The following is a 20526-nucleotide window of genomic DNA, read 5'->3' on the forward strand; positions in this document are numbered from 1 at the left end:
AAACCCTCTAGGAGGAGTTTGTCGAGATACGACCCCTACATCCTCCCCCAAATGGCGGCCGCCACCTAAAATGGCCGACTTCCTGTTGGTTTTTGAACATGGGTTCTTGAGACTTTTTTGTGCGTCCTGTCACGAGTGATGTCTCCTCCGAAAATCATGCCCATACGTGCAACGGGAGGCGAGGGATAATTATTTTAAAACTTGTAGGTGGCGCTAGTGAGTCAATTTGGCTTGGTTTCAAATGGGGGCCCCACCAGGGCCCTCAGGCCTGGAATCTGCCCCCCCTTATGAGTTTTCAAGCACATGCGACCTTCTGCGGGCGAATGATGACCCTTTCTTTGTAAACGGCGAGGCCTGAGCATTCGCCGCCAGGCCACGCCCACCACGTGCGCTTTTCCTGCATCATGCTCCATCAACAGGCTTCACCAGGCTGTCAGGCAGTGACCTTGTGACCTCGGTGTTCATCTGATGAATCTCCTGCCAGAAAAGGCCTCATGTAGATGACACGCCTTTAGCCTGTCGCCAATAGGTGGCGCTGCGACGAAATCAGGAAGTGACCTACGGGGACGTTCGGGGCGGGGCCATGATCACATGTACCAAGTATGATGAAGATCTGACCACGTGGAGCCAAGTTATTCACGTCTACAGTTACGCTCAGCGTGCAAGGCCCGGACAGATGAAAAAGGGCAAAATTTGGGGGCGTGCCACGCCCACATCGTACGGAATATCCCAAAATCCTTCGCAATTTAACGTCGGCCATCCGTCTAGTGTCCGTTGATGCAACAACGGACTCATTCGGTCAAACACCCTAGGAGGAGTTCGTCGAGATACGACCCCAACTTCTGGCCCGAAAAAGGCCGGCGCCATCCAAAATGGCCGACTTCCTGTTCGTTTTCCAATATGGGTTCTTGAGACTTTTTGGTTCGTCCTGTCACGATAGACGTCTCCACCAAGTTTCGTGACGATCGGTGAAACTGGTGGCGGGGGCTAATTTTTTTTAAAATTCAAGGTGGCGCTAGAGAGGCAATTTTGGAACATTATATTTGAAACCCATAAAATATCAAATTTTTCGCCAGACCTGATGCGCTCGCCAAATTTGGTGAGTTTTCGGGCATGTTCAGGCCCTCAAAAAGGCCGTCATTTCGTCAGAATAATAATAATAATAATTAAAACTGCAAGCAGTGATGAGCGGGCTCGAGCACCCCGACGCGGTCGGGGGTACGCGCGGGTCGGGGGCGTGCGCGTGACCGGACGGGCGTGCGGACGCGCCGTACGAAAAACTGCGGCGATCGGATAAGCCGTTAGGGAGTTACGGCACTTAAAATTGTCCGCCAGGAGGGGGCGACGCCGGCGGCGAGGCGGTTGCGCGGTCACGTCCCGTCCGGCGCCCCAAACAGCCATAAAAAAATTTGTGACGATCGGACCGTGCGGTAGGTACTTGCAGCGGATATACGTTTCCGCCTGTGGGTGGCGCTATACAGTCTATGCGCCCACATGGTAACGGACCGGAGGGTACCCCGAACCACCAGAAAAAATTAGGTGCCGATTGGACCGTGCGGAAGGAAGTTACGGCTGATATACATTTCCACCAGTTGGTGGCGCTATAGCGTATGTACACACACTGTCATAGACCAGAGGGTACCCCGAACCACCGGAAAAAAATTTGGGCAGATCCGACCATGTGGGAGGAAGTTACGGCAGATAAACATTTCCACCAGTTGGTGGCGCTATAGAGTCTATGGACACGCAAATTCAAAGAGTGGAGGGTGACCTGACCGACCAAAAAAATTTAGAGACGATCCGACCATGTGTAAGGAAGTTATGGCTATATACATTTCCAACAGTTGGTGGCGCTATAGAGTCTATGTACACACACAGTCATAGACCAGAGGGTACCCCAAACCACCAGAAAAAAATTGGGACCGATCCGACCATGTGGAAGGAAGTTACGGCAGATATACATTTTCACCAGTTGGTGGCGCTATAGAGTGTATGTACACACCCAGTCACAGAGTGGAGGGTGACCCAACCCAGCAAAAAAAATTTGGGACCGATCCGACCATGTGGAAGGAAGTTACAGCTGATATACATTTCCACCAGTTGGTGGCGCTATAGCGTATGTACACACACTGTCATAGACCAGAGGATACCTTGAACCACCAGAAAAAAATTCGGGCAGATCCGACCATGTGGGAGAAAGTTACGGCAGATATACATTTCCACCAGTTGGTGGCGCTATACAGTCTATGTACACACACAGTCATAGACCAGAGGTTACCCCAAACCGGCAGAAAAAATTTGGTGCCGATCCGACCATGTGGAAGGAAGTTACGGCAGATATACATTTCCACCAGTTGGTGGCGCTATAGAGTCTATGGACACGCAGATTCAAAGAGTGGTGGGTGACCCGACCGACCAAAAAAAATTTAGAGACGATCTGACCATGTGAAAGGAAGCTATGGCTATATACATTTCCGCCAGTTGGTGGCGCTATAGAGTGTATGTACACACACAGTAATAGACCAGAGGGTACCCCAAACCACCAGAAAAAATTTGGGACCGATCCGACCATGTGGAAGGAAGATACGGCTGATATACATTTCCACCAGTTGGTGGCGCTATAGAGTCTATGTACACACAGTATAACAGACCAGAGATTGACCCAACCCAGCCAAAAAAATGTGGAGTTGATCCGACCATGCATAATGAAGTTACGGCAGATATACATTTTCGCCAGTTGGTGGCGCTATACAGTCTATGTACACACACAGTCATAGACCAGAGGGTACCCCAAACCACCAGAAAAAATTTGGGGCCGATCCGACCATGTGGAAGGAAGTTACAGCTGATGTACATTTCCACCAGTTGGTGGCGCTATACAGTCTATGTACACACAGTATAACAGACCAGAGATTGACCCAACACACCAAAAAAATTTTCAAGACAATCTGACCATGACTCAGGAAGTTACAGCAGATATACATTTCCACCAGTTGGTGGCGCTGTGTTTTGAACATGGTTTCTAGAGCGTTAGGTGCGTCCTGTCATGATAGACGTCTCCACCGAAAATCATAGTGATATGTGCAACGGGTGGCGAGGGATAATGAATTGAAACTTCTAGGTGGCGCTAGTGTGTCAATTTAGATTGGTGTCACATGGGAGCACCACCAGGGCGCTCAGGCCTGGATTCTGACCTTACGTGTAAGATTTCAGCAGCCTGTGACCTTCTGCGGGCAAAATATGAGCCTTCGATGGTCAATGGCGAAGGCTGACCATTCGCCGTGGCCACGCCCACCACATGTGCTTTACACACATCACAGTCCATCGACTGACATCATCAGTCTGTCAGTCAAACTGTGTATTGACTTTGATGTACATTGCTTCAAGGCAAGGCCAGACACCAGGCAGGGCCAGATAAGGTAAAAGTTAAGGATAAAGTAAAAGTTTGGTGGCGTGCCACGCCCACATCCTAAGTAGCAGCCCAAAATCCTTCGCAATTTAACGTGGGCCACCCGTCTAGTGTCTGTTGATGCTACAACGGACTCATTCGGTCAAACCCCCTAGGAGGAGTTCGTCGAGATACGACCCCTACATCCTCCCCCAAATGGCCGCCGCCACCTAAAATGGCCGACTTCCTGTTGGTTTTTGAACATGGGTTCTTGAGACTTTTTTGTGCGTCCTGTCACGAGTGATGTCTCCTCCGAAAATCATGCCCATACGTGCAACGGGAGGCGAGGGATAATTATTTTAAAACTTCTAGGTGGCGCTAGTGAGTCAATTTGGCTTGGTTTCAAATGGGGGCTCCACCAGGGCCCTCAGGCCCGGAATCTGCCCCCCCTTATGAGTTTTCAAGCACATGCGACCTTCTGCGGGCGAATGATGACCCTTTCTTTGTAAACGGCGAGGCCTGAGCATTCGCCGCCAGGCCACGCCCACCACGTGCGCTTTTCCTGCATCATGGTCCATCAACAGGCTTCACCAGGCTGTCAGGCAGTGACCTTGTGACCTCGGTGTTCATCTGATGAATCTCCTGCCAGAAAAGGCCTCATGTAGATGACACGCCTTTAGCCTGTCGCCAATAGGTGGCGCTGCGACGAAATCAGGAAGTGACCTACGGGGACCTTCGGGGCGGGGCCATGATCACATGTATCAAGTATGATGAAGATCTGACCACGTGGAGCCAAGTTATTCACGTCTACAGTTACGCTCAGCGTGCAAGGCCCGGACAGATGAAAAAGGGCAAAATTTGGGGGCGTGCCACGCCCACATCGTATGGAATATCCCAAAATCCTTCGCAATTTAACGTCGGCCATCCGTCTAGTGTCCGTTGATGCAACAACGGACTCATTCGGTCAAACCCCCTAGGAGGAGTTCGTCGAGATACGACCCCAACTTCTGGCCCGAAAAAGGCCGGCGCCATCCAAAATGGCCGACTTCCTGTTCGTTTTGCAATATGGGTTCTTGAGACTTTTTGGTCCGTCCTGTCACGATAGACGTCTCCACCATGTTTGGTGACGATCGGTGAAACTGGTGGCGGGGGCCAATTTTTTTTAAATTTCAAGGTGGCGCTAGAGAGCCAATTTTGGAACATTATATTTGAAACCCATAAAATATCAAATTTTTCGCCAGACCTGATGCGCTCGCAAAATTTGGTGAGTTTTCGGGCATGTGAAGGCCCTCAAAATGGCGCTCAAAGGCGGAGAAGAATAATAATAATAATAATAATAATTAAAACTGCAAGCAGTGATGAGCGGGCTCGAGCACCCCGACGCGGTCGGGGGTACGCGCGGGTCGGGGGCGTGCGCGTGACCGGACGGGCGTGCGGACGCGCCGTACGAAAAACTGCGGCGATCGGATAAGCCGTTAGGGAGTTACGGCACTTAAAATTGTCTGCCAGGAGGGGGCGACGCCGGCGGCGAGGCGGTTGCGCGGTCACGTCCCGTCCGGCGCCCCAAACAGCCATAAAAAAATTTGTGACGATCGGACCGTGCGGTAGGTACTTGCAGCGGATATACGTTTCCGCCTGTGGGTGGCGCTATACAGTCTATGCGCCCACATGGTAACGGACCGGAGGGTACCCCGAACCACCAGAAAAAATTAGGTGCCGATTGGACCGTGCGGAAGGAAGTTACGGCTGATATACATTTCCACCAGTTGGTGGCGCTATAGCGTATGTACACACACTGTCATAGACCAGAGGGTACCCCGAACCACCGGAAAAAAATTTGGGCAGATCCGACCATGTGGGAGGAAGTTACGGCAGATAAACATTTCCACCAGTTGGTGGCGCTATAGAGTCTATGGACACGCAAATTCAAAGAGTGGAGGGTGACCTGACCGACCAAAAAAATTTAGAGACGATCCGACCATGTGTAAGGAAGTTATGGCTATATACATTTCCAACAGTTGGTGGCGCTATAGAGTCTATGTACACACACAGTCATAGACCAGAGGGTACCCCAAACCACCAGAAAAAAATTGGGACCGATCCGACCATGTGGAAGGAAGTTACGGCAGATATACATTTTCACCAGTTGGTGGCGCTATAGAGTGTATGTACACACCCAGTCACAGAGTGGAGGGTGACCCAACCCAGCAAAAAAAATTTGGGACCGATCCGACCATGTGGAAGGAAGTTACAGCTGATATACATTTCCACCAGTTGGTGGCGCTATAGCGTATGTACACACACTGTCATAGACCAGAGGATACCTTGAACCACCAGAAAAAAATTCGGGCAGATCCGACCATGTGGGAGAAAGTTACGGCAGATATACATTTCCACCAGTTGGTGGCGCTATACAGTCTATGTACACACACAGTCATAGACCAGAGGTTACCCCAAACCGGCAGAAAAAATTTGGTGCCGATCCGACCATGTGGAAGGAAGTTACGGCAGATATACATTTCCACCAGTTGGTGGCGCTATAGAGTCTATGGACACGCAGATTCAAAGAGTGGTGGGTGACCCGACCGACCAAAAAAAATTTAGAGACGATCTGACCATGTGAAAGGAAGCTATGGCTATATACATTTCCGCCAGTTGGTGGCGCTATAGAGTGTATGTACACACACAGTAATAGACCAGAGGGTACCCCAAACCACCAGAAAAAATTTGGGACCGATCCGACCATGTGGAAGGAAGATACGGCTGATATACATTTCCACCAGTTGGTGGCGCTATAGAGTCTATGTACACACAGTATAACAGACCAGAGATTGACCCAACCCAGCCAAAAAAATGTGGAGTTGATCCGACCATGCATAATGAAGTTACGGCAGATATACATTTTCGCCAGTTGGTGGCGCTATACAGTCTATGTACACACACAGTCATAGACCAGAGGGTACCCCAAACCACCAGAAAAAATTTGGGGCCGATCCGACCATGTGGAAGGAAGTTACAGCTGATGTACATTTCCACCAGTTGGTGGCGCTATACAGTCTATGTACACACAGTATAACAGACCAGAGATTGACCCAACACACCAAAAAAATTTTCAAGACAATCTGACCATGACTCAGGAAGTTACAGCAGATATACATTTCCACCAGTTGGTGGCGCTGTGTTTTGAACATGGTTTCTAGAGCGTTAGGTGCGTCCTGTCATGATAGACGTCTCCACCGAAAATCATAGTGATATGTGCAACGGGTGGCGAGGGATAATGAATTGAAACTTCTAGGTGGCGCTAGTGTGTCAATTTAGATTGGTGTCACATGGGAGCACCACCAGGGCGCTCAGGCCTGGATTCTGACCTTACGTGTAAGATTTCAGCAGCCTGTGACCTTCTGCGGGCAAAATATGAGCCTTCGATGGTCAATGGCGAAGGCTGACCATTCGCCGTGGCCACGCCCACCACATGTGCTTTACACACATCACAGTCCATCAACTGACATCATCAGTCTGTCAGTCAAACTGTGTATTGACTTTGATGTACATTGCTTCAAGGCAAGGCCAGACACCAGGCAGGGCCAGATAAGGTAAAAGTTAAGGATAAAGTAAAAGTTTGGTGGCGTGCCACGCCCACATCCTAAGTAGCAGCCCAAAATCCTTCGCAATTTAACGTGGGCCACCCGTCTAGTGTCTGTTGATGCTACAACGGACTCATTCGGTCAAACCCCCTAGGAGGAGTTCGTCGAGATACGACCCCTACATCCTCCCCCAAATGGCCGCCGCCACCTAAAATGGCCGACTTCCTGTTGGTTTTTGAACATGGGTTCTTGAGACTTTTTTGTGCGTCCTGTCACGAGTGATGTCTCCTCCGAAAATCATGCCCATACGTGCAACGGGAGGCGAGGGATAATTATTTTAAAACTTCTAGGTGGCGCTAGTGAGTCAATTTGGCTTGGTTTCAAATGGGGGCTCCACCAGGGCCCTCAGGCCCGGAATCTGCCCCCCCTTATGAGTTTTCAAGCACATGCGACCTTCTGCGGGCGAATGATGACCCTTTCTTTGTAAACGGCGAGGCCTGAGCATTCGCCGCCAGGCCACGCCCACCACGTGCGCTTTTCCTGCATCATGGTCCATCAACAGGCTTCACCAGGCTGTCAGGCAGTGACCTTGTGACCTCGGTGTTCATCTGATGAATCTCCTGCCAGAAAAGGCCTCATGTAGATGACACGCCTTTAGCCTGTCGCCAATAGGTGGCGCTGCGACGAAATCAGGAAGTGACCTACGGGGACCTTCGGGGCGGGGCCATGATCACATGTATCAAGTATGATGAAGATCTGACCACGTGGAGCCAAGTTATTCACGTCTACAGTTACGCTCAGCGTGCAAGGCCCGGACAGATGAAAAAGGGCAAAATTTGGGGGCGTGCCACGCCCACATCGTATGGAATATCCCAAAATCCTTCGCAATTTAACGTCGGCCATCCGTCTAGTGTCCGTTGATGCAACAACGGACTCATTCGGTCAAACCCCCTAGGAGGAGTTCGTCGAGATACGACCCCAACTTCTGGCCCGAAAAAGGCCGGCGCCATCCAAAATGGCCGACTTCCTGTTCGTTTTGCAATATGGGTTCTTGAGACTTTTTGGTCCGTCCTGTCACGATAGACGTCTCCACCATGTTTGGTGACGATCGGTGAAACTGGTGGCGGGGGCCAATTTTTTTTAAATTTCAAGGTGGCGCTAGAGAGCCAATTTTGGAACATTATATTTGAAACCCATAAAATATCAAATTTTTCGCCAGACCTGATGCGCTCGCAAAATTTGGTGAGTTTTCGGGCATGTGAAGGCCCTCAAAATGGCGCTCAAAGGCGGAGAAGAATAATAATAATAATAATAATAATAATAAAAAGAAACGGAACGATTACAATAGGGCTTTCGCACTGGTCAGTGCTCGAGCCCTAATAATAAAAAGAAACGGAACGATTACAATAGGGCTTTCGCACTGGTCAGTGCTCGAGCCCTAATAATAATAATAATAAACATTACGATTACAATAGGGCTTTCGCACTGGTCAGTGCTCGAGCCCTAATAATAATAATAATAATAATAATAAACATTACGATTACAATAGGGCTTTCGCACTGGTCAGTGCTCGAGCCCTAATAAACATTACGATTACAATAGGGCTTTCGCACTGGTCAGTGCTCGAGCCCTAATAAATATAACAATAAATAGTAAAAAATACAATATCCATACATTCAATCAGAGCTAAAAACAACGCTTAAAAGCGGGGTGGGACACCGCAGTCAGGTATAAAAAGTTAGACATTAAAAACGGATTTAAACAGGTGGGTTTTGAGTTGTTTTTTAAAGGTGGGAAGGTCGAAGCAAGCACGGAGTGAATGGGGCAAAGAGTTCCAGAGGGTGGGGGCAGCGATGGAAAAGGCTCTGTCTCCCCAGGTTGCACTCGTTGTATGTATTACACCTGCACAATACAATGTGATCACACACATCTCTTTAGTATGATGCAGTGATGGCTAAGTAAAATAGAATAAGAATAAACACATTGTTTTTAATTAGTATCTGTCTGACAGTTTCAATCACAAAGTACTCTGCTGCAGGTGGCGTAATTCCTAAGGGCTGCCGTGTGGGCGGCTTTTTGAATGAGCGTTTCCAAAAAGCAGAACATGTGTTAATCCTCTGACGCTTGCAAAGTTGAAGTCTCATAAAATAGGGGACGTCATGCACAACGGAGGTTCAAATTCCCCAAGTTCTCGCTACTTTAGATGAAACGTTTTTCCTAAAAATATATGCATTTTAAACTTTTGGAGTCATTTTTGTGCAGGTTTTGGAACATTTTTGAACATTCTTATTTGGACATTGTGTCTTTGGTTATGACAGTGGTTAGCATGTTGGCCACACAGTCAGGAAATCCGGATGATCGGAGTTAAAATCACTGCTGGGCATTTCTGGGTGGAGTTTGTACTCCAGTTTCCTCCCATATTCCAAAAACATCCATGTTAGGTTAGCATTGGCAACTTTAAATTGTCCATTGGTATGAATCAGGGTGAATGACTGCGATTGATTGGCGCCCAAAGTCACCTGGGATAGGCTCCCACATACCCCCCGTGATGATGAATGGATGGATGGGTTATAAACGGACCGGTTTTCAAAAGGCTACATGTTGAAATGAATCCAGAAGTTTCTCTTCTACAACCTCACCTGAGAACTAAGCTGTTCAGATGAGAGAGTGAACGTGCTGGTTATCTTCTGAGAGAGGACTTTGGCATCGCTGAAACCGAATGAGTACAATGAGATCTCAGCAATCATGGCAAAGTTCGGGACCATCATGGCTACTGGACGAAACAGGGCCTGCAATGAGAGATCATTCTATTTTATGGCTGCTTTCTCTCTGCATCATATCATCCTCGTAAATTAAATCGGCATTTCAAACCTTGAGATTGTCTGGCAACTCTGTGCGGCCTGCATAACCAGGATTCATGGTAATGAACACAGCGCAGGAAGGGACAAGTGGGATCTCGGAACCCTCAAAAACAAACCTCTCTGCCTGTAAACAGAATATAGTACGGAATATATAATATATTATTGATTGATGTACAACTTCAAGTCAATTTGACATTAAGTTTGAAACTCAGTTGGTTTCTAATAAAGCAGCATCTCACCCTTTGTTGTTGGGCCTTTTGTATTGTGGTGATCTGTTGCGCCACCACAGACAACACCTCAACATCAATACGATTAAACTCATCAAAACACGCCCAGGCACCAGAGCTGCACAAGACCAGCAACAAGACATAAGTCTTGACATTGACATGACATTGAATCACATTCATTGATAATATTTGGTTAATATTTTAGTTAAAATGGGCGGCACGGCAGTCTAGTGGTTAGCGCGCAGACTTCACAGCTAGGAGACCAAGGTTCAATTCCACCCTCGGCCATCTCTGTGTGGAGTTTGTATGTTCTCCCCGTGCATGCGTGGGTTTTCTCCGGGTACTCCGGTTTCCTCCCACATTCCAAAAACATGCTAGGTTAATTAGCGACTCCAAATTGTCCATAGGTATAAATGCGAGTGTGAATGGTTGTTTGTCTATATGTGCCCTGTGATTGGCTGGCGACCAGTCCAGGGTGTACCCCGCCTCTCGCCCGAAGACAGCTGGGATAGGCTCCAGCACCCCCGCGACCCTCGTGAGGAAAAAGCGGTAGAAAATGAATGAATTTTAGTTAAAAGAGAAGTACAGCTACCCACCTTGCCAAGCCTTTGAGGAACTTGCCCATTGCCATAAAATCCAACTGGTCAGAACAGTTAAAGACCACTGTTTGGATGGCGAGAGCCTTTCCCAGATCTTTAGTGGTTTCTGTCTTTCCTGTGCCTGCTGGACCTGCGGGAGCGCCTCCAAACTTGAGGTGCAGAGCTCCAGTCAACGTCAGGTAGCATCTGAGAAAGGTATAATTAAATAGGATTTTGAAGTAAAGCCATAAATACACCAGGGGGATAACCACAATTTATGGGAGACGTAGCATACTTGTCTGTGAGTGGGGTGATGACCAGTCGCCCAGAGTTTCCAAGGTACTCATATCCATACAGGAACTCTGCATTCACTGCTCGGATGTACAAGTCCTCTCTGGCCCAGTAATATCTACAAGCAAATTATGCCCACATAAATATCTTGCGTTATACCGACTTATAATGAATGAGTAAAAGCAGCAAACTGAACAGACCTGAGCTGACTAATCCATTCAAAGTCATTGACGCTTGACACCGCCTGCTCCACCAGTTTGGCTGCGACATCTTTAGCGTGCACTTCAATGACAATGAGGGCAGACAACACTGCTCGCTGCATTTTCGACACGCCGCTTCTCACCAGCTGCACCAAGTTTCCCAACTTCACACACACAGATAAAACGGTACAACCTTATTATCACATACTACAGTATTAACTGGCCCTGCACGCTAGAAACCGCCCATGAATGATACGGGAAAAGGCCGAAATGATACTGTGTCAAAGCCCAGGGCAGTGATACTGATAAAATATAGAGCTTAACCATGTCCAGTATCAGCCCCCATAGCTGTCCACTCGGTATCGTGCCCGTGAAACAACCAATCAGAGAACAGCACACGAGTGCTTAGTGCCTAGTGCTTCTCCAGTCACCAAAAAATCCAAACTTAATTAATGGAACTTTAATTGTCAGACATTGATAAGATAAGACTGTTGATAAAATATTATTGTTGCAATTGTTGTGTTTACACTGTTTAGATATAATACATGTAATAAACAGAACATTTTCTGGAAACAAAATGGTCTTTTGATTAAATAGTACGTGATAAATAAGCTCATGATTAAATAGTATGTGATAATAAGATCATCACATGGTTTGTCTGGTATCAGGCCCAGTATCATGCCCCCAAGTGTCAGTATCAGCCTGATACCAGACAAACCATGTAATAACCTATAAGTATATCCCGTGGTGTGTATGTTTACAGGAACTTGCTGCAAAACTACACACATGGCACATAATACGTTTTCACAGTTCTGCACCTGTGTCTGCAGCTGAGGATAAAGACGGTCGGCCAAGTCCCCTTCCTCCAAAGCCTCTGACACCTCCAACGTCCAGAAGACCTGACAGCCGGCTATCACCACTTGCCCTGGCCACGATAAAACCCACTTTTCACGAGGTTCCTGAGACATCAAGAGGGTATATATGTATATATAAGAGCTGTAGACGGTAAACACAAACACTCAAGTTAAACTCACAGACCTGCGGGTAAACTTTAAGTGAGCGTTCAATGTAATCCCTAACTGTAGCCTTCATAGATCTTTCCACATCCCTCAGCCAATCCTCCACATTCCCAGCGGGTGAAACAGTCAGCGTCATCTTCACTTCCTCTCCTTCCCCGGAGTACATATGTGTGATCAATAGATCTGGCTGGAATTTAAGCTGAAACGCAACAGTGACAGTCTCAGATGTGTTTCCAGTTGTTATAGATGGTTCAAATACTGAAAAGAAACTCATGTTAAAAAAACGAAAACCTACCCGTGCAATGTTCTCAAAGCATTTGCGCAAATGTGGCTGTACAGCAGTGGGATCTTTGGTCTGAGACAGAATCTCCAGAAGCTCATCATCTGACAGGAAGTAGAACCTAAAAAACAAAGATTTGCTGTTACTTTGTGCAGTGTTCACTTCAATCGGCATCGATATCCAATAGTTACAATATTCAATAATACAAACAAAACAGGATTATAATATATAGTATAATATAGATTCTGAATATAAACAAAATTAAATGTTCCTCATGAAGCTGTTCCTCTGTTTTCAGAAGCAACATAATTTTAGACTGCTCAACTTTGGTTGAGTGGTAGTTCTGGCCATTTTGAGAGAGGGGGTTACCTTGGAAAGGCGTCTCGCTTTATCTCCAAGTATTCGCTGAGACCCTTCTGAACCTGTTCTAAAAGTATGTTACACTTTTTCAGTTTGTCCAGCAGATGTGGACCGGGGCAGAACTCAATGATCTGGATGCAAACAAAACAAAAACAAAAACAGATTAGCAAGCTGTAAAATTGACTCTAAAACTGATTTAAGGTCGTTTAAACTCATTTTTGGTTTTATTCAGACTAACTTTTGGACTCTCATAAGCATTTCTCATAATCCTTTTCCATATTTCTTCCATTTGTTGGTATCTCTGTCCTTCCACGGGTAGTTGTTCATTGATATCGTCCGAGCTGAAGATAGGCTCCAGGTAGAGCCATGAGCCCTGACAGAGCAGCCACTCTTCCAGCACGTCCTGCAAGCATCACAAGAGGGCAGTAGCACAGCATGAGTACGATGTTACTCACAACAGAACTCAAATATTTGAACCCGGATTGTGCATTATGGAGTTTACTTGAGTTGTTCTGAGTTTGCTCTCCCATTTGTTGATTTCGGCCTCAAAGGCCTTCTTATAGGGTGAAAAGGACATGCTTTGCGTCATGACAATATGGTCATCCAGCAGCTGCAATGCTTCATCAGGACTCTTCAGGATGTAGGTGCCGGTGTCCTTGTAAGACATTAGATCGAAGGCAATTCCAGACCATTCATGTTTCATCTTATCCAGGGCCTAGTGGAAGAGACAGGTTCATAATGTGAATTAGCATAACTGTCTCAGTTTATCCCTACTTCTGCATGAATGGCTCCCCGCTTTAATGTTACTACAGTAAACCTTGGATATATCGGATTCAATTGTTCCCACTGGTTTTGCCCGATATAAGCAAAATCCGTTATATGCGTATACCGGAAAATGTCCGTTTTACGCATATATCGGATTTATATCCGGTATATGCGTAAATCGGATTTTATCCGTTATAAAAAGGCACTTCCTTGACTATGTTTCCAATGTACCTGGACTGGGCAATGAAAAGAGACGTAAGGTAATGAGAATTTAACTTTATTGGACTCTGAGCATAACAAATTGTTAATTAAGCTAGGCCCTGTTACGCCCGTCAGGCCTACGTTATTTCCAATAGTGAGGTTAAGATCTCATTCACTGCTGTGCTAGTATTATTGACGTCACTCACTTTTATATTTGTCCTAAATCTGGAGCCAGGAGAAAGACAATAGCCAGTGACATCAACAAGATTAGCATAACGATGCGGCCATCCGATATATGCGAGGGAAATTTAATGGAAATGCATTGGAACGGGACTGGAGATTTTGTCCGAAATAGGCGAAATCCGTTATAAAAAATCCGATATATGCAATGAATTTTTATTGGAAATGCATTACAGAAAAATCGGTTCTTTTTTATCTGTCCGTTGTGAGCGAATTTCCGATATATCCGAGTCCGATATATCCGAGGTTTACTGTATCATAAACTTAAATGACTGAGCTACCTGTTCAATGATGTACTCTTTCCCGGCCGTCTCAGCTACTTGAGTTATTGCATCCATGTGATTTTGTAGGCCAATTTCTAAGCAGCGAGACAAGGTAAGATTGGCTTTGGGCACAACTTTTATCCCAATGGTATCTGAAAGAGCCTTCCAGTGGTGACTTCTCATCCCCGGGTTCCTCAGACCCTGAACCAGAGGAACGTTAGGACCGAAGGCCTCAATCTTTGCCAGGATGACGGATGCCACCATTTGGCAATCTAGTAAAGCAGAACATAGCCGAAGCAGGTCAGTGATAAACACACGTTTATCAAGTTTGAAGAGTTATCAGCGTGACTCACCGGGATTATCTTTGAACTGTTTGATACATTTATGCATCGTATCTAAGGCTTCTGTAACATTGCGCTCAAGCAGCTCGGGGTCAATGTTAGTGAGCGGGTCGCTCAGCCAACCCTCATGCCGATGGATCCAATTGTAGGTCGTGGTCCAGAGGTCATAGAACGGCTGGAATTCCTTTGCCATTCTTTGCAGGCGATCATACTGAAAAATGGACAATGATATATTTAAGAGATCATTATTATTATTATAATACTTATAATATCACTTATATTTTGCATGCTGTTTTACTCACATTAGTGACAGGAGAACCGAACAAACGTTCTCTGGTGTTGTAGGTCTGAGCGAGAGCCTGGCACTCTTTCAGTTCCTTGCTTACACGCTTCACCTCATTGGCCACCTCAGTGGCATGATCGACATCTGAATAAGCCGTGAACTTGCCAACCAACATCTACAAAGAAAGCAGAGGTGGACTTAAACTATGACAAACCGGCTTACTGAAACTGATTCAAAACAATACATTAGGTTAATTAATTTTTCTTAATTATTGTTAATTATTGTGAGTGTTAATGGTTGATTGTCTAATTGGGCCTGTGGCCACTCCAGCGTGCACCCTGCCAAAACATGAACCCGACCAGGATTAGCAGTAAGAATTTTAAAAAGACTGAATGAATCAAGGTCGAGTGGTTAGCGCCTAGGCCACACAGCTAGGAGACCAGGGTTCAATTCCACCCTCGGCCATCTGTGTGTGGAGTTTGCATGTTCTCCCCGTGCATGCGTGAGTTTTCTCCGGGGACTCCGTTTTCCCCCAAAAAACATGCTAGGTTAATTGGCGACTCCAAATTGTCCATATAGGTATGAATGTGAGTGTGAATGGTTGTTTGTCTATATGTGCCCTGTGATTGGCTGATTGGTGCCTCTCGCCCGAAAACAGCTGGGATAGGCTCCAGCACCCCCGCGACCCTCGTGAGGAAAAAGCTGTAGAAAATGAATGAATTAATCAAGGTTGAGTAGTTAGCGCCTAGGCCACACAGCTAGGAGACCCTAGTTCAATTCCATCCTCGACCATCTCTGTGTAGAGTTTGCATGCGTGGGTTTTCTCCAGGTACTCCGGTTTCCTCCCACATTCCAAATGTTGTTTGTATATATGTGCCCTGTGATTGGCTGGCGACCAGTCCAGGGTGTACCCTGCCTCTCACGGAAAAACAGCTGGGATAGGCTCCAGCACCCCCGCGACAGAAAGCGGTAGAAAATGAATGAATGAATAAATCAAAGATGGCTCAGCTGACCTGCAGAGCTTCAAGGCGCTGCTCAAACACATCCTGGTCAACTATCTGGATCTTCTTGAAGCGCTCCTCTTCTTCAACAAGCTGTTTGGTTATATCTTCCATCTGTCTGATGATTCTTTGCGGCCACTCGATGGCTTTCCACCTTTGAAAATCAAATAATAAGGTACATAATACGGTTTAGAACAGCATTAGCATTATTTTGGTTACCTTATTGATCAGAATGAATAATGCAATAAAATATTAAACAGACACAGTAAAGTGATGGCTAGTGGGTATACATTGGCTTCTACTTACTTTTGATTAAAATCATCATTTGATAAGGGGTAGAAGAATTCTTCAAATAGCTCATACTCTGCTAAAATCTTCGTTACACGCTCCTAAAGAAGAAGAAAAAGACAATACTATATATATAAATATATAACTATAGCACTTTATTTTTGTTTTATCAATATTATTGTGTACCTTGCAACTCTTGAGCTGGTCGGGAATTTGTTTCATCCATTCCCTTTTGTCTGTCAGGTCCTCGATGCTGTTGGGACGATCGTTTAGTGTGTAACTAATAGAGCTGAACTCATCGCATTCCTGGACACACACACAAGACAACATTAGCTCAGGAGGACACTCTACCTGTGCAGAAGTATATTACATGTGCTGCATGAAATGACAAACTTACATCATCCAGTTGCTTTCTAAGCTTGTCGGCATGGTGCTCCAGCGTTGCAACGGCTAAAGCCTTTGATTTATTTAATAGAGTCTGACGTACTCCCTCAACATGCACAATAAAGGCACCGATAATAATGGAAGATGGCAGGGAGACGAAGAGCGTTTCCTTTTCTTGGATATGCTGTTCCACTTCCTTTTTCACCACTTTGGACGTCTTCTCATCGTCACTACTGGATCTGAAAGACATTATAGAAATATAAGATTAGGGTCTGATCAACAGCTTTGTGGAAGTTTTGATTTGAGAAAACACTCACGTGAAGTACGCTGCTATGTCCAAGTTGTAAAGCTCAATGTATTTTGTGTATTCTACAGCATAAGCTTTAAGGGGTACAATCGCTTTCTGGAGAGCCATGCAGATCGTCTCTCTCATCTTTTTGACTTTTGGCTCGCAAAGATTCACCGACTCCAGCACAGGCTCGTCACCGAATAACAAGCGCTTCATCAAAAACTAGTATTGACAGAAACAGAACAGACGTGTCATCAGTCTTCATTTGCACAACACTATCAACATATTTTAAAACGTGCTTTACCCTGTCCAGCATTGGTATGTTGTGCGTAGCCAGGATGCCCTCATTGAACAGGTTCAAAATACAGGTCTCAAAATTCTCCAGAGGCGTGCTGTAATGGACGCCGGTTTCACTCAAAAGCAAGTCGACCTGGAACAGAGGCTTGTTCTTTGGCCTAGATGAAATCAAAGTGATAACGTTACGGACAATTACATTGAAACTGTAATTCAAACATTATATAACCCTGCCAAATGTGTGAGCTTGAGCCTATCCCAGTTGACTTTGGCCGACTCAAGGTCATTGCACTAAAATTAATATAGCTACTCCTGCATATGCTCCTGTGCAATACTATGTGTATATTTTGGATATCTTGTATATATCTTGTATATATCTTGTTAAATTGTCTCTTTTACTCTACTTTATATACTTTTTTTGTTTTTTAAACTTGACTACTGCACTGAAAAGAGAAGCTCTCCAATTTCGTTGTACATCTTGTATAATGACAATAAAGGCCATTCCATCCCATTCCATTCCATTCCATTATTGATGTGAATGTGAACGCTGCCTTACTTGTAAGGGCTTGTGGTACGGTTGTCCCCCCACACCAGGTCGTCAGGGCATGTCAGCACACTGCAGCATGCGTCCAATATGAGCTTGCTCAGGCAGGCCAATGAGTCCTCTACAAGGTTACGCAGGGAGTCCTGCAGGGTGTAGTGCACCACAGCCATCAGTTTGTTCAGCTTGGAAACCTTGTACATGTCCCATTTGGTCTCGTTCATGTTGTACGCGCCTTTGCCAATATTGCTGAGGTTGTGTCGGAGGCTGTACGTCACGGTGAGCATCCATGCCTCACGAAGAAACAAGCTAATCTGGTCAGAATCAAAAAGTTGTTTTTTTTTTGTCCACTGTAAATAAAAATCACGACTTTGTGGCAATACCTGAGTCTGCATTTGGGCTTGGTTTGCTTCAAACTCATCCAGTCGCAGAGGTTTGGTTAAAGAGACGTTGAATAGTTTCATGGTTGCTAGTTTGTTGCACTCGAATCTTATTTCGGATAATGTGTAGATCACTTGAGGTTCTGTCAGCATGGATTTGGTAAAGAATGCAGCTTGGTTCTTCTTATAGTTAAAGTGAGGAACTGTTACACATCCTGCACAGGCAAAGCAGTGTCCAGTGTTAAAATTATAAACACACGTGGTAAAACACACAAGTCCTCATTTACCTATGAGTGGCACATGTTCAGGTTCCTTCTGTGGCACCAGGATGTGGGAAAACTCCCGTGGGTCCTTTTTTACCATTTTATCCAAAATGAAGCGATTCATAGTGCGGTCGTAATCCAGCTTTATCTCCTTCCCCAGTCCTTCTACAAACTTTTGGACACTGCATAGAAAACATTCGCCTTGTTAATAACATTATATTGATTTCTAATATATTTTCATTAGAAGCTGGTCGCTCACATATCTCGTTTAAGGCCATGGCTTAAGCGGGCACATCTTTTGATACGGTAGAGACAATGCGGATCGAGAGATGGCGTTTCCTTCCAGACAGGCATGCAGTCAACAGTCAAGTTATACAGGATGAGGGCTTCTGTTTTCTGTCGTAGGAGCATAGCAAACTGGATCCGCTGGACAAAGACTCGTGGGTCCTCGGCGCTGAACAACAACCTGATCCTGGGTATCCAGTGCCTGTTTCCTGTTTGAAGGCAGCTCTGTCCTTTATCTTTTAGCCTGCTGTTTTGGATAACCTTTTCCACCAAGTACTGACATTTCTCCTTATTGTAGTCAAGAACTCCTACTAAATGCCAGCTGTAGTGCAGTGACGGGGGAGGTTGCTCGTCATCTGATGCCAGAGAGAAGGGGGGAGAAAAAAGACTGTTAAAGTAATGCTTTTGTATTATTTACAACATGGGTCTCAAACGTGCATCCCATGTTGTTGTGACCCCCTAATGGCATTAATATTTAGTATAAGTATGGCACCACACACCCTGGGGAGAAGCTGGGAGGCACTTTAGCTTGCTTAAAGGAAGCGGAGCTTTAATTGGGCAAGCAGTGAGCTGGTCACACAGTGAAATGAACACTTTTTATAAAGCAAGTGCTGCAAAGCATGCTGGGAAGGCATGATACTGCAAGTGAATGTGTTATCTACTGATCTACGAATGATCTCCTGTTTGTTAACATGATAGTCACCTGGTTGAAACCTGATTCTGGACTATATACAGTATTTTCTGGACTATAAGTTGCTTCGGAGTACAAGTCACACAAGGCCAAAAATGCATAATTAGGTCGAAGAAAACATACATAAGTTACATAAGTCACATTTTTTGCGGGTATTTTATTTTACAAACTACTACCAAAATAAGACCTGAGTTCAATTCCACCCTCGGCCATCTGTGTGGAGTTTGCACGGTCTCCCCGTGCATGTGTGGGTTTTCTCCAGTTTCCTCCCACATTTCAAAAACATGCTAGGTTAATTGGCCACTCCAAATTGTCCATAGGTATGAATGTGAGTGTGAATGGTTGTTTGTCTATATGTGCCCTGTGATTGGCTGGCTACCAGTCCATGGTGTACCCCGCCTCTCGCCCGAAGACAGTTGGGATAGGCTCCAGCAACCCCCGCGACCCTCGTGAGGAAAAAGCGGTAGAAAATGAATGAATGAATGAATGAATACTTGAGTATTCATTGAGTGTTAAGTTGATGTGTGATGAATTTTGTGTTCCCACTGAAAATGAATGCCCAAAACAGACATTAAGTCATCTTGGAAGGCAAGTTCTAAATAGATATCAGTGTGAAAGTCTGCAGTGCCCTCTTGCGGCTGTCTGTGAAATTATATATATATATTAATTTATAAGTCGCTCTGGAGTATAAGTCACAGGAACAGCCAACCTATGAAAAAAAGTGCAATACTTGATATGCTTGACCCATACTACTCCCAGCAGCCCCCAATTAAGTTGAGCCTGAGACCCCTGATTTACAATGTGTATTTTTGCACGCATTTTACCCAACAATACTGTGTCATCTGTTGGCAGTAACGCTTTTGCAGGAATTGGTTTTCGATCAGGTGATCCTTGAGGCTTTCCCAGAGAAAGCCAGTCTTCTACAGTCCGACAATCAAACTCTTCATTGTCAAATATCTAGGAGAAAAATATTTGAGAATATACACCAAAATGTGACGTTTTACTTTGAAAAATCCAAACACAACGTGGCCATGGCTCACCTCGAGTGGAAGGTAGGGTGACAAAAGAGACTGCTCATCGTTACTACTCAAACAACGTGGCATTAGAAGATTAGAGTCAATATTTTTTTCCGCCAGAAGTTCTTCAAAGTTAAGCTTCAAGTATTCTCTTCGACATCTGTGGACAACACATTGTATCGTATGTGAGTGAGGAGCAGAATAAGAGTATCC

The 20526-nt window shown here is 45.5% G+C and overlaps 1 protein-coding gene across 5 annotated transcripts in view; it reads right to left on the reverse strand.

Moving 5' to 3' along the window:
* The window catches only part of dnah1 (dynein, axonemal, heavy chain 1), a 63692-nt gene that overhangs the window by 40849 nt on the left and 2317 nt on the right, over positions 1-20526 (reverse strand). For 4 of the 5 annotated variants that reach the window (XM_058079459.1, XM_058079468.1, XM_058079478.1 and 1 more), the window contains exons 5-31: positions 20338-20473; positions 20122-20254; positions 18581-18962; positions 18346-18503; positions 18062-18273; positions 17694-17992; positions 17148-17298; positions 16872-17065; positions 16568-16793; positions 16357-16476; positions 16189-16271; positions 15895-16036; positions 14901-15056; positions 14611-14809; positions 14276-14529; positions 13291-13503; positions 13027-13191; positions 12798-12919; positions 12444-12549; positions 12168-12347; positions 11948-12088; positions 11130-11293; positions 10934-11047; positions 10657-10845; positions 10073-10178; positions 9844-9957; positions 9612-9761 (exon numbers count right to left, since the gene is read on the reverse strand). In XM_058079459.1, the coding sequence (XP_057935442.1) occupies positions 9612-9761; positions 9844-9957; positions 10073-10178; positions 10657-10845; positions 10934-11047; positions 11130-11293; positions 11948-12088; positions 12168-12347; positions 12444-12549; positions 12798-12919; positions 13027-13191; positions 13291-13503; positions 14276-14529; positions 14611-14809; positions 14901-15056; positions 15895-16036; positions 16189-16271; positions 16357-16476; positions 16568-16793; positions 16872-17065; positions 17148-17298; positions 17694-17992; positions 18062-18273; positions 18346-18503; positions 18581-18962; positions 20122-20254; positions 20338-20473 (4609 nt within the window). Of the gene's footprint in view, positions 1-9611; positions 9762-9843; positions 9958-10072; positions 10179-10656; positions 10846-10933; positions 11048-11129; positions 11294-11947; positions 12089-12167; positions 12348-12443; positions 12550-12797; positions 12920-13026; positions 13192-13290; positions 13504-14275; positions 14530-14610; positions 14810-14900; positions 15057-15894; positions 16037-16188; positions 16272-16356; positions 16477-16567; positions 16794-16871; positions 17066-17147; positions 17299-17693; positions 17993-18061; positions 18274-18345; positions 18504-18580; positions 18963-20121; positions 20255-20337; positions 20474-20526 lie in introns of those variants that run through there. The other variant, XM_058079486.1, reaches the window with a different exon arrangement.

Source organism: Doryrhamphus excisus, chromosome 1 (genome assembly GCF_030265055.1).
Source record: "Doryrhamphus excisus isolate RoL2022-K1 chromosome 1, RoL_Dexc_1.0, whole genome shotgun sequence".
In the NCBI taxonomy this organism is placed as follows: Eukaryota; Metazoa; Chordata; class Actinopteri; order Syngnathiformes; family Syngnathidae; genus Doryrhamphus; species Doryrhamphus excisus.